The sequence below is a fragment of the Halichoeres trimaculatus genome, unplaced genomic scaffold (genome assembly GCF_033239565.1).
Source record: "Halichoeres trimaculatus isolate MK-OKI-2021-1 unplaced genomic scaffold, fHalTri1.1 fHalTri1_scaffold_64, whole genome shotgun sequence".
Classification (NCBI taxonomy): domain Eukaryota; kingdom Metazoa; phylum Chordata; class Actinopteri; order Labriformes; family Labridae; genus Halichoeres; species Halichoeres trimaculatus.
The window spans coordinates 96,689-110,578 of NW_027437243.1; the positions used below are offsets into that span (position 1 = coordinate 96,689).

Consider the following 13,890-nt stretch of genomic DNA (forward strand, 5'->3'; position numbering starts at 1 on the left):
GCTCCCAAAACGCTTTGATCCATTGACAACTCCAAGAAATAGGACAGTGATTTGCATCTTTTGTCCCACAGAGTCTCCAGCAGGTGTCTCCACTGTTCTGAAGTTTTCCCTGGGCTGGGGTTACCAAAAAAATCTACCTATGTTTTTCCCACAGAATTCCCTCCATGTGTTGGAGGTTGAGGCCATCCATCGTAACTTCAAATGTTTTCCCAGCTTTCAGTTGAAATGCATATGTTTCCCTCCTTCTCCCACTCATTTCCTATATAGTTTGTATCACCCTGATTAGATAGCAAAGTACCATCATATAGTTTAGAAATGAGCTTTGTACTTAGCGTGAGCCTGTTTCAACACAGATAGAAACACACTGAGGAATTCTCAATCAGATTTTTCCCACTTGTCTTTCAAGTTTTGATTCAAATAAGTTCTAACCTGTCAATATCGCTGGAAGTCCTCTTTTTCTAAACCATGAGATTTTTCAAGTTCCTCAAAACTCTGAAACATCCCTTTCTGAATAAAAGTGTAACAGGTGGTCAAGCCTTTTGAGAGCCAAGCCCCAAATCTGCCATCAATCCTATTTGACTCTAAGGCTCAAGTATTTGAGTCCCATTCCCTAACCCACATGTTTTGGTGATCCTTTTCCAGGAAGATAAAACTGTGAGGAACACAGTTCAATCAGATAGGGCTCCGTTAATCTTTATTTTAGCTCTTGGTTTATTGTATAAAGCAGCAATTACATCAATTAGAGCAGTGCTTCCCAATCCTGGTCCTGGGGGACCCCCCTGCCCTGCACGTTTTAGATGTTACCCCACTCCAGCACACCTGATTCAAATGAATGGCTCGTTATCCGGCTCCAGCAGGGCTTGATGACGAGCTGATCATTTGAATCAGGTGTGTTGGAGTGGGGAACATAAAAAACATGCAGGGCAGGGGGTCCCCAGGACCAGGATTGGGAAACACTGCATTAGGCTCTGGTGGAATCCAAATTTAGGCATTACTTTATATTAAAAGGTCCACATGACCCAGTCAAATGCCTTCTCTGCATCCAAACTCAGCACAAGGGTTTCTAATCTTTGTTGCATTGAACGGTCCAGAACATGTCAAGTTTTCCTGAGTCTGTCTCTGTCTGATAGACTCCATTCTAGTCCACTTTTTTCGTAGCCTAAATTGACCTCTTCATTTAAGGCTACTTCTTAAAGTAGACCTAATGCACACCTTGATTTGAAGCCTAGCTCAAATTGACCTCTTCATTCTGGACCACTTCTGCCACATTCATAAGATGTGCTCCACAAACAAAGACTCATTCATGTCATTGTCACATTGAGCTGGTGTATTGAGCTATTATTGTGGCAAAATGATGTGTGTGTGGGTCAATGCATCCACGAATATGTGAACTGATCCACAAATGTGTGGACCGATTCACAAATCTGTCAAATATTTACAAATGTGTGCACAAATCCACAAATGTTTAAACTGATTCACAAATAAAAATGTAGTCTGAGATGGCTGAAAAGTCTCAATTTTTTTTTTTTGTTTGTCTTACAAGAGCTAAAAATCCACACAAATCATCAGATACAACTGAGGCAGTGTGGATTGCTAAGTGGCTGAGGCGTGGTGCTACAATGATAGCTCCATACCTGGCAGCCTGCGCCTGGGAGCCTGAGCTCAGGGCAAAGTAATCCGCCTCTCACAGACGGATTCTTTCTCATTTGCAGATCACTGGCCCGGCAGGACTGTAGCAAACATCACGTGCACACAGACAGTCCATCGGGAGGCCCGCCTCAGTCGTAATGATGACAATAATGATGGGATTTGAAAAATACCCAGACTTTTCAGCCATTTAAGACCATCCATTTATTTGTAAAGCAGTTTAAACATTTCTGGATTGGCAAAGACATTTGTGGATATTTGACACATTTGCAAATCTGTTTACACCTTTGTGTAATCAAACATTTGGGATGCATTTACACACGCTAATCATTTTGTTACAATAATAGCTCCATACTGGTGCAAATACTGATCATTTTATGGCTTTTGGCAAAGTATGTTTTGGGGGTTTGTATTGCCACATTATGTAATAACGCCCCATGATGTAATAATCTGATTAATTTTCAATTCACTATGTAATAACGCTGCATTTTGGTCTAGAATTTTTGAGCGCAGTGCATAGTAAACTCCTCTGCATTATGTAATACATTCTGACACCGCGCATCCATCAGTAAATACAAAATGCAGGCGTTGCACTTTTTGATGAAGAAAATGTAAGAATTATGTGCATTATGTAACAAACCACCAAAATGGATGTCTTTATTAGGAAAAAAAAACAGATCATCAAAAAGATATTGACTTAGAGAAAGCAGCATGAGGGGCAAATATAATTTCATTAGAAAAACTAGTGATGACGCCTCATTGGTCAAATCTAAATCAAACTCCAGTGACTGGCACCAAGCGCCAGGAGCGTCAGGGGGCATCAGGTGTTGGCAGGCCATTTGGGTACCTCTCAGCCAGCCCCCCAGGCAGCCACACTTAGCCCCGGACCGCCTGGACCACGGGGACCACCGGGACCACGGGGACCACGGGGACCACCGGGACCACCTCTCGGCCCTGGGTGACTTCTGCACCTCTCGGCCCTGCGCACCCACACTTAAGCACCCCCCCTCTGCTGACTACACCACACAACCACGGCCCCAAAAGACCTTGCGCCCTAAAATTCCTATCATTTCAGTTTTACCCGTTGCTAGGTGCCTTGCCCACCTCTCAGCCCTCCAGGCACCCACACCTACAATATATTTCTGATGGTATAACATTTTTTTTTTTTTTTTAATTTGAGATATCTATTTGGCTGGTTTGTTGCATAATGCACCTAATTCTTATATTTTCTTGATATAAAAAAAATACAACACCTGCATTTTGTAATGACTGATGCAATATGTCTGAATGTACTACATAATGCAGCAAAGTTTATCACATACATTTAAAACACTATAAAACAAAATGTGTCAGATTATTACAAAATGCTGTTTTTTACAAAATGAATTGAAAATGTATTACAGTATTACAGCACGGGGCGTTATAACATGATGTGGCACCACAGGTTCATTGGTAAAGAGGTTCATGGGTGTGGGGGGAAATGGGGTGTGCTTGAACTGGGCAGTGTGTGTGTGCTTGAGGAACTGGGCAGTGTGTGTGTGTGCTTGAGGAACTGGGAAGTGTGTGTGTGTGTGCTTGAGGAACTGGGCACAGTGTGTGTGTGCTTGAAGAACTGGGTAGTGTGTGTGTGTGCTTGAGGAACTGGGCAGTGTGTGTATGCTTGAGGAACTGGGCAGTGTGTGTGTGCTTGAGGAACTGGGCAGAGTGTGTGTGCTTGTGGAACTGGGCAGTGTGTGTGTGCTTGAGGAACTGGGCAGTGTGTGTGTGCTTGTGGAACTGGTTCTGAGCTTTTATCCACAGTTTTCAGACTCAGTCAGTTTCTTCAGTTTGAAACGTTTTCCTCGGCCTTGGGAAAACTCTTCCACACGGCACTGAAGAGGCTGGAGTACACAGAGAGCGTGTAGCCACTTTACACGGGTCAGGGTGAACTGTTTCCCAGAGTACCAGCTGCTCAAACTGGGTGTAGCATCCCGATCTTCTGCTGCAGCAGGATCTACAGTGCCCAGACCTCTGGGGCTGAACCCTGGTTCTGTTTGCTGCTCTAGATCTGGATCACCTGCGGAGATCATGACTCTGGAGTCACATGACACACAATATCTTGTTGACAGCACACCATGCAAAAGAACACTCACCTGTTGGGAGTGAAAGTACACTCACAGGTTTCACAGGTTTGTCTGTCAGGTGTTTGTTATACGTCACCTCACTTCATTTCGTGTCTCCACTTCCCTCCTTTGTTTCTCTGTAGATGGACACCTTGGGACAGAAGCAGAAAGCAGCAGTAAAAGCTCCTTTGCAGTGTAACACACGTGAACCTGGCCGATGGACAGGAAATGAGCGCCTCAGTGTTGGCGAGGCAGCTACGATCAATCAGATAAAACCAGAGAGGAATGAAAAGAGAGGAGGAATGGCTTTGTAGCTGTCAGTTCACAGGCTTTAAATATGAAGGCTTACACTTCCATGGATACAACACCTGAGTTTGAGCTGTTTGGGCGTCTGTGGAAGAAAACTTTCAGGGAGCATCAGCAGCACACGTACACCGATCCAGACAACACGTTGCATGTCATACCTGCATTTACTGCAGCGTTTGCATTCACTGGAACAGTCGTGGCCGTAAGCTCAAGTGGTTTGTGGTAACGCTGCACTGAAGCCCGCTCTGGTCCCAGCTCAGGACCCGACATTGCACCCACTTGATGAGTTTGAAAGAGCTCAACCGTCGTCGCTCAGTGTTTTTTTGATGCACTGATGCTCCGGTAGTGTTTTCCACGCTGGCTGACGGCTGTTGGTGCTGATAGTTTGGGCTTTTCCTGAAGCGGGCGGTATGGTGTTGTACTGCGGGTCCATCCCTGTGTTTTTCATCCACTCAGGAGCCTTTGAGGCAGGTGACAGCCAGTGGGAGACAAGATGCCGTACTTTGAGGCCTTTCCTCACAACATTTGATTTTCTTCAAATGAGAACTTACCTCAAATAGGCGCTGACAATGTTTCCTACATTGTGGTTTAGAGCGCCTGTGCTCAGGTTGTTCTTTTGTCTCTGTGTCAGGGACATCTGCTCTCACAAGTTTGACCTTTTCAGGTTGTTTGACTGTGTATCTTTGTCATTTTCAAATTGGCTGTGAATGGATCACTGCACTATATCATATTGGAGTGTTAAATCACACACTTCTTCTGTTTGATGCTTCTTGCTTTTTGTTGCTTTGCCTAATTTTAGCCCGCCACCACCCCCCCTCATCGGAGGACAAATAACTTTATTCCATGCTACGCTTTCAGACCGTCTCTTTTCCTCATCCAATCACTAAGTCCTATTTTGAAAGTATTTGTTTCCAGACTCATATTTATTAAGATGGAAATTTATCTCGTCAGATCATGACAGTCATCATTTATTTAGAACTATTTTAGAACTACCTATGATCATGTGTCCTATGATCTTTGAATAATTGATCATTTCTTAACATTGTATTTTAATTTATTTACATGTTATTTGATTGTGTGTGTGTCTCAGCACACACTGCAGCTTTCCTTCCAGTTTTTTTGTTGTTGTTGTTGGTTTTTTATTTTTGGCCCGCCACCACCCCCCCTCATCGGAGGACAAATAACTTTATTCTATATTTAAAGAACTATTTCAGAAAAGAGCTGAGTCTGGTCAAACTATTTTTTTATTCATTGTCCACATGATTTAATAGCTGTTTACATTAAACTAGATGAAATTTGTTTAGAAAAACACTGGCTGTAAAATTTTGATTTGGATGACACCTGAACAAGCTCTGTTCATCTATTTCAAATTAGATTAGCAGATTATTAGCTGAACTGATAATTGTGTTGGACACACACAACAATTAACTTTGATTTTTTCTCTGAACTTTTACCCTGCCACCACCCCCCCTCATCGGAGGACAAAGTACTTTGTTCTACATTAAAGACACTAGTTTGGAAGTTGTCAAACTAGTTGTTTTTAAAGTTTAAATGATTCCTAGAAAAAAAAATTGTGTGTGTCATCCAATCTTTAGCTTTTACCCTGCCACCACCCCCCCTCATCGGAGGACAAATAACTTTCTTCTACTTTAAAAGAACTATTCAGAGTCTAACTTTTTTTGCCTGTTTTTTTTTTTCTTGTTATCAGGATAATTATTGTGATTTTGGAGACTACTCTATTAAACGTAATTTAAACACTTTTTACTGGACAACACATTAGCTTTAACCATCTTATCAAGATATCAAGTAAAATGTTATAGGAAAAATAACTATAATTTTGTGTGTGATGTCCAACCTTTTACTTTTACCCTGCCACCACCCCCCCTCATCGGAGGACAAATAACTTTCTTCTACTTTAAAAGAACTATTTAGAGTCTGTCTTTTAAATTAACTATTTGTTTAATTAATTCATTTATTTTTTGTTATTGAGATGATAATTGTGATTAAAAAAGTGATAAAAAATAAACTAAAAACCTATTATTGGACAACACATAAGCTTTAACTATCTAATCAAGTATCATTTAATGAAATGTTTGAATTTAAAGGGTAATAAAATTTTGTGTTTGTTGTCCAACCTTTTACTTTTACCCTGCCACCACCCCCCCTCATCGGAGGACAAAGTACTTTCTTCTACTTTAAAAGAACTATTTAGAGTCTGACTTTTAAATTAACTATTTGTTTAATTTATTCATTTATTTTTTTGTAATTGAGATGATAATTGTGATTAAAAAAGTGATAAAAAATAAATGAACTAAAAACCTATTATTGGACAACACATAAGCTTTAACTATCTAATCAAGTATCATTTAGTGAAATGTTTGAATTTTAAGGGTAATATAATTTTGTGTGTGTTGTCCAACCTTTTACTTTTACCCTGCCACCACCCCCCCTCATCGGAGGACATATAACTTTCTTCTACTTTAAAAGAACTATTTAGAGTCTGACTTTTTTTTTGCCTGATTTTTTTTCTTGTTCTTTGGATAATTATTTTAATTTTGGGAACTTTTTTGAACATCATTTAAATACCTTTTATTAGACAACACACAATCTTTAACTTATCCAATCAAGCATCATTTAATGAAATGTTTGAATTGAAAGAATAATATAATTTTATGTGTGTGTGTGTGTGTGTGTGTGTGTGTGTGTGTGTGTGTGTGTGTGTGTGTGTTGTCCAACCTTTTACTTTTACCCTGCCACCACCCCCCCTCATCGGAGGACAAATAACTTTCTTCTACTTTATACCTACTTTAAAATAACTATTCTAGGGTTTTTTATGTTTTTATTTTTCTCTAATTTAAATGATTTTTGAAAGTAGTTTAACTGTTTAAATGTTTTGTGTGTTTTTAGTTTTTTTTTATGAAGTGTGTGTGTGTGTGTGTGTATGTGTGTGTGTGTGTGTGTGTGTGTGTGTGTGTACTAAATAATGCAAATACTTACCAAACACTTACCTCTTCTCCTTGGCTGAGTTCATCCTGGAGTCCTCACCCCGTCTTGCGGCTTATCTTCTCCTCCAGGTTTCTCTGCTTCTTCTGCAGCTTCATCCTCTTGGACTGTTGCTTCCGTAAGCGCATCTCCTTGTCGGCAGGATCAGGATCCTCTGAAAGAAACCAAATATTCAAGGTGACTTTTGAGTGAAGCTGAGAGATTGTCTCTTATTTGACAGATTTTTGATCAAATCAAATCTTTTTTTTAAAAGAGAAATTTAAAAACAAGGTTTGAAAGTTGCTTTCTTACCCCTGGCCTGGATCTTGGCCTCCTTCTTCTCACTCCTGGTGATGTTCTTGAGGACCCGGTCCCTCTGGAGCTCCAGGAGGCGCAGTTTCAGTTTTGAAAACTGGCTCTCATTTTGAAGAGGTTGATGACTTTTCTCTTCCTCCTGTTCCCCAGAGTGTGCCTGTCCTCTACGTTTCTCCTCCTGCTCACGCAGCACCCTCCTTCTTCTTTCCCTTATCCACCTGCTCTCCGTCATCTCCCGCTTGTCCGCCCACACCGCATCTTTCCATTTCTCCTCTTCCTCCTCATATGGGCTTGGTTCCTCCTCGGTCTCTTCGTCCCCGTCACCTAGTTTCAGGACCACTAGCCACCCTGCCTCCTCCCACTGTCTCTGCTTTTCAAGTCTCACCCTTTTTTCCTCTTCCTCCAGCCTCAGTCTCTCCCTCTCAAGTCTGGCTCTTTTCTCCTCTTCCTCCTCATCTGTTGTGAATGTCTGTACCTCCGTCTCTGCGTCCTCGTCACGTATTTTCAGGACCACTAGCAACCCTGCCTCCTCCCACTGTCTCTGCTTTTCAAGTCTCACCCTTTTTTCCTCTTCCTCCAGCCTCAGTCTCTCCTTCTCAAGTCTGGCTCTTTTCTCCTCTTCCTCCAGCCTCAGTCTCTTCTTCTCAAGTCTCAGTCTTTTCTCCTTTTCCTCCTCATCTGGTCTGATTATCTGTACCTCCGGCTCTTCCTCCTCGTCATCTACTCTCAGGACCCGTGCCAACAGTCTCTCCTTCTCCTTCTCCTTCTCAAGTTTCACTCTTTTCTCTTCTTCCTCTAGCCTCAGTCTCTCCTTCTCTTCCTCTGCTCTAAGTCTCTTCTCCTCCTCCTGTCTTTCTCTCTGCCTCCTGGTCTTCTCCATAAGAGCTTTTCTCTCCTCTTCCTGCTTTTGTTTTTCTCTCTCCTCCCTCAATCTCAGTCTCAGTCTCTCCTTCTCCTCATTCTGGTTTGGTGGTCTCTCCTCTTCCTGCTCCTGTTTCAGTTTCCTATTCTTTTCCTGTTTTCGTCTCTCCCCCTGTCTCCAGCACTGCTCCGCCTCCTGTAACAGTCTTTCTAAATCCTCCTCCTCCTCTAGTCTCAGTTTCTCTTCCTCCTCCCGTTTTCTCTCCCTTCTCCTCCTTCTGTTCTCCATCATCTCTTGTCTTTCAATGACTTCCTTGTCCTGTCTCTGTCTCCTCTCCTCCTTCTCTTTTAATAACTCCTCTTTCAGTGTCAGTCTCTCCTCTTTCAGTGTCAGTCTCTCCTCCTTCTGTGTCAGTCTCTCCTCCTCCTCCTCCTCCCGTATCAATTTGTCCACTTGATCCTCTTGCATCTGTGTCTCCTCCTCATCCTGAATCAATCTCTCCTCCTCCTCTCGTATTAGTTTGTCCACTTGGTCCTCTTGCATCTGTGTCTCCTCCTCCTCACGAATCAGTTTCTCCTCCTCCTCTCGTATCAGTTTGTCCACTTCGTCCTCTTGCATCTGTTTCTTCTCCTCCTCCTGCTTGCGTTTTTCTATCTCCTCCTTCAGTCTCAGTCTCTCATTCTCCTCCTTCATTCTTAGTTTTTCATTCTCCTCCTCCTCTTTCAGTCTCTGTCTCTCCTCCTCTTCCTTCTTTAGTCTCAGTCTCCTCTCTCTTCTTCTTCTTCTCTCCATACTTACCTGTTTGTCTCTTTCCTCCTGCTCCAGTCTGAGTCTCTCCTCCTCCTCCTCTAATCTGACTCTCTCCTCCTCCTGCTCCAGTCTGAGCCTCTCCTCCTGCTCCAGTCTGAGCCTCTCCTCCTGCTCCAGTCTGAGCCTCTCCTCCTGCTCCAGTCTGAGCCTCTCCTCCTCCTCCTGCTCCAGTCTAAGTCTCTCCTCCTCCTCCTCCTCCAGTCTGAGTCTCTCATGCTCCTGTCTCAGTCTCCTTTCTTTCCTTCTTCTCCTTCTCTCCATACTTACCTGTTTGTCTCTTTCCTCCTGCTCCAGTCTGAGCCTCTCCTCTTCCTCCTGCTCCAGTCTGAGCCTCTCCTCTTCCTCCTGCTCCAGTCTGAGCCTGTCCTCCTCCTCCAGTCTCAGTCTCCTTTCTTTCCTTCTTCTCCTTCTCTCCATACTAACCTGTTTGTCTCTTTCCTCCTGCTCCAGTCTGAGCCTCTCCTCTTCCTCCTGCTCCAGTCTGAGCCTCTCCTCTTCCTCCTGCTCCAGTCTGAGCCTCTCCTCTTCCTCCTGCTCCAGTCTGAGCCTCTCCTCTTCCTCCTGCTCCAGTCTGAGCCTGTCCTCCTCCTCCAGTCTCAGTCTCCTTTCTTTCCTTCTTCTCCTTCTCTCCATACTAACCTGTCTGTCTCTTTCCTCCTGCTCCAGTCTGAGTCTCTCGTCCTCCTCTAATCTGAGTCTCTCGTCCTCCTCTAATCTGAGTCTCTCCTCCTCCTCTAATCTGAGTCTCTCGTCCTCCTCCTGCTCCAGTCTGAGTCTCTCCTCCTCCTCCTCCTGTCTCAGTCTCCTTTCTTTCCTTCTTCTCCTTCTCTCCATACTTACCTGTTTGTCTCTTTCCTCCTCCTCTAATCTGAGTCTCTCCTCCTGCTCCTTCTCCTCCTCCAGTCTGAGTCTCTCATGCTTCTCCTCCTCCTCTAATCTGAGTCTCTCGTCCTCCTCCTGCTCCAATCTGAGTCTCTCCTTCTCCTCCTCCCCCTCCTCTAATCCGGCCATCTCCTCCTCCTCCTGCTCCAATCTGAGTCTCTCCTTCTCCTCCTCCTCCTCTAATCCGGCCATCTCCTCCTCCTCCTGCTCCAATCTGAGTCTCTCCTTCTCCTCCTCCTCCTCTAATCCGGCCATCTCCTCCTCCTCCTGCTCCAATCTGAGTCTCTCCTTCTCCTCCTCCTCCTCTAATCCGACCATCTCCTCCTCCTCCTGCTCCAATCTGAGTCTCTCCTTCTCCTCCTCTAATCTGACTATCTCCTCCTCCTCCTGCTCCAGTCTGAGTTTCTCCTCCTTGTCCTCCTCTAATCTGAGGCTCTCCTCCTCCTCCTCCTTCAGTCTCTCCTTCTCCCCCAGTCTCAGTCTCTCCTCCTCCTTCAGTCTCAGTCGCTCCTTCTCCTTCAGTCTCAGGTCCTCCTCCTCCAGTTTCACTCTCACCTCCTCCTTCATTCTTATTCTCTTCTTTGCCTCCTTAAGTCTCTGGCTCTCCTCCTCCTCCTCCTCCTCCAGTTTCAGTCTCTCTTCCTTCAACAGTTTCAGTCTCCTCTTTGCCTCCTTTAATCTCAGTCCTTCCTCCTCCTCCTCCAGTTTCAGTCTCTCCTCCTTCATCAGTTTCAGTCTCCTCTTTGCCTCCTTTAATCTCAGTCCCTCCTCCTCCTCATCCAGTTTAAGTCTCTCCTCCTCCTTCAGCCTCAGTCTTTCCTCTTCCACTTTTAGTCTCAGTCCCTCCTCCTCCTCCTCCAGTTTCAGTCTCTCCTCCTTCATCAGTTTCAGTCTCCTCTTCGCCTCCTTTAATCTCAGTCCCTCCTCCTCCTCATCCAGTTTAAGTCTCTCCTCCTCCTTCAGTCTCAGTCTTTCCTCTTCCACTTTTAGTCTCAGTCCCTCCTCCTCTCCATCCAGTTTCAGCTCTAGTCTCTCTGTCTCCTCTACCTTTTGCAGTCTCATGCCCTCCTTCTCCTCCTCCTGTCCTATTCTCTCCTCCTTTAGTCTCAGTCTCTTCTCTTCCTTTTCTTTTCTCAGTCTCTCCTGTCTTTGTCTTTTTTCCTTCTCCTCCTTTAGTCTCAGTCTCCCTCTTTCCTTCTCCTCCTCTTTCAGTCTCAGTGTCTCCTTCACCTCCTCCTCCTCCTCCTTCAGTCTCAGTGTCTCCTCCTCCTCATACAGGACCTTGTCCTTTCTTAGCTCATGTATGACCTTTTGTACCTGCTGGTCAATCAGATTCACCTCCTCCTTCAGTCTCAGTGTCTCCTCCTTCTCATACAGGACCTTGTCCTTTCTTAGCTCATGTATGACCTTTTGTACCTGCTCGTCGATCAGATTCACCTCCTCCCTCAGTCCCAGTATTTTCGCTCTTGGTGTTCTCCTTCTTTCCAAACTTGCCCGTCTCTCTCTCTCTTCTTTCTTCCTCAGTTTCAACCTCTTCTTCTCCTCCTCCAGTCTTAGTCTCCCCTTCTCCCCCTCTTCCCATCTCAGTCTGTTTCTGTCAAAGCGCTCCTTTGCCTTTTCTAGGTCATCTATTGCCTTTCTTAACACCTCCTCAGGCTGATTCACCTCCTCCACCAGTCCCGGTGTTTTCACTCTTTGTGCTCTTCTTCTTTGCAAACTTATCTGTCTCTCCTCCTCCTTCAGTCTCAGTCTGTTTCTTCCATTCACATCATTTGTCTTTTCTAAGCCATGCGTTAACTTTCTTAACTCCTCCTCGTACAGATTCATGTCCCACTCCAGCTCCTCCAGCTCCTCCAGCTCTATCACTATGTCCTCTATTTGTGTTCCCTCCTCCTCCTCCTCCTCCAGTATCAGTTTCTTTCTCTCATCCTCCTTCAGTCTCAGTCTCTCCTTCTCCTGCCTCAGTGTCTCCTCCCACTCCCATCTCTCCCTCTCTTCTTGCTCCTGTCTCTGTCTCCTCTCCCTGCTCCTCATCCTGGCCATACTTACCTCTCTCTCTTCCTCCTCCTGTCTCAGTGTCTCCTCCCACTCCCATCTCTCCCTCTTTTCTTGCTCCTGTCTCTGTCTCCTCTCCCTCCTCCTCATCCTGGCCATACTTACCTCCCTCTCTTCCTCCTCCTGTCTCAGTTTCTCCTCTGACTCCCATCTCTCCCTCTCCTCTCGTTCCTGGCTCTGTCTCTTGTCCCACCTCCTTATCCTGGTCATACTTACCCCTCTCTCCACCTCCTCCTGCTCCTGTCTTCGGCTCTCCATACTTACCATCTCTCTCCTCAAGCCTCTCCCGCCTCTCTCTTCTCCTCCTCCTCTCCTGTGCTCCTCTCTCCTCTCAGTCATGGTTTGAATTCGTTTGTGTGCTTCTCGCTTCAGTATTCTGAATGAAAAAATGATCAGAATATTTCTTTAATTACAAAATAAAGTCCAAATAGTTGTTGTTTTATGTCACTTCTTCGTGTTATTTATCTCTTTATAGTTATTACTGTTTAAAACATGATTCTTTGTATTGGATTGAACATTTATAAGGAAGCTATAATGTTAAGGACCATGTGTTTTAAGTTCCGACAAACAAACTCTGTTCAAATTGTAGTGAGGGTTATAATAACACCAAAATCTGTCATTTTGCTGCTGCTGTGACTCCTGAATTTCCCCTCGGCATAAATAAAATCTATTCTATTCTATTTCATTCTATTCTACTCTATTGACGTTGACACCAGTACAAAGCATGATATTTAAAACTCTTTGCAAACAACGCAACAGAATCAAGTCTTTTTATATTAGTGTTACAGAAACAGTCCCGAAGACGTGGCAGCACATTTGTGTGAATCTAACTGGGAAAGGCTTTAAGGAGGTTTGATTTTGACTGTTTATAGACCAACAGTTGTCAGCACAAAATAATAGAAATTTTACTTTAGAAAAATAAAAACCAGCTTTCTCACATAACTGTCGGTGTAATAAATAAATACAGATTACTGCTGACACACTTCTGTTCAGTAAGAGTAAAAACACAGAATGTCTCGGTAAAAAAGAACATATACCAAATTTATTCATATAAATGCAGTTAAAAAAGAAAGATAAACCAAAACCCAGTTAACTTTGGTAGTTTAAAGACTTAAATCGTCTCTCTTTCAACACAAATCTGAAGGACTACCTTGTTTTTGTTCAACTTCCAAGTATACATTCAAACAAAAGATGCGGGCAATGTCCGCAGCTGAAACTATCACAACTTAAAACTAAGAAACAGTCTTTTAACTTCAAATTCACATTGAGTTTCACACTCGGAAATGAAACTAAGATCCCCTTTCAGATTTATTATGATCAAAGACCTGTTTCACCTCAACGGATGATTTAAACTCTGTCAAACCTTCGAAAAAGTCACAGATCTTATCAAGAAAAGCCAGCACTGTCACATGGCCATCAGTGTAATCTGTCAAATAAATACAGATTACTGCTGACACGGTTCAGTAATAGTAAAAACACAGAATGTTTCGGTTAAAAAAAAAAGGGGGAAAAAAATCCTCTATCTATCATGTTACCTTCAGAGTTTAAAGTGTACTGTTACAGCAAAGCAGAGCTAGTCGATGCTAGTTTAAAACCGACATGCATTTGGAAGTATGCACCGTGTGTGAGCTGTTGTATAAAACGCTTGCGGACACCTCGGCTGAAAATATTACAGGGACGGACATATTTAATTGTAGTAAAGTAATATCTGTGGCGCATAACTCTACGCTACACAGGTATGAGCTCCTCAATCAATGTTTAGCTGTTTAGCGCTGTGCTGCAGCATGACCTAGCTTAAATATTAGCCGAAAACTGTGAAAACAGATGGAAAACTAGCTTGTGCTGCCACAGCAACGGCCTTGCGACCACCGAGGTCGTACGGCAGAAATTGTTCTGTTTAGTCACTTATACCAAATAAATTCACATAAA

The 13,890-nt window shown here is 43.7% G+C and overlaps 1 protein-coding gene across 1 annotated transcript; it reads right to left on the reverse strand.

The window, feature by feature from the left end:
• Positions 1–7,034: 7,034 nt before the first annotated feature.
• LOC141786702 (uncharacterized) lies at positions 7,035–9,285 on the reverse strand. The gene is made up of 2 exons (XM_074665248.1): positions 7,350–9,285; positions 7,035–7,212 (listed from the first exon to the last, which is right to left on the reverse strand). The coding sequence occupies exons 1-2, from the start codon at positions 9,283–9,285 to the stop codon at positions 7,097–7,099; spliced, it is 2,052 nt and encodes a 683-aa protein (XP_074521349.1). The 3' UTR covers positions 7,035–7,096.
• Positions 9,286–13,890: the final 4,605 nt, after the last annotated feature.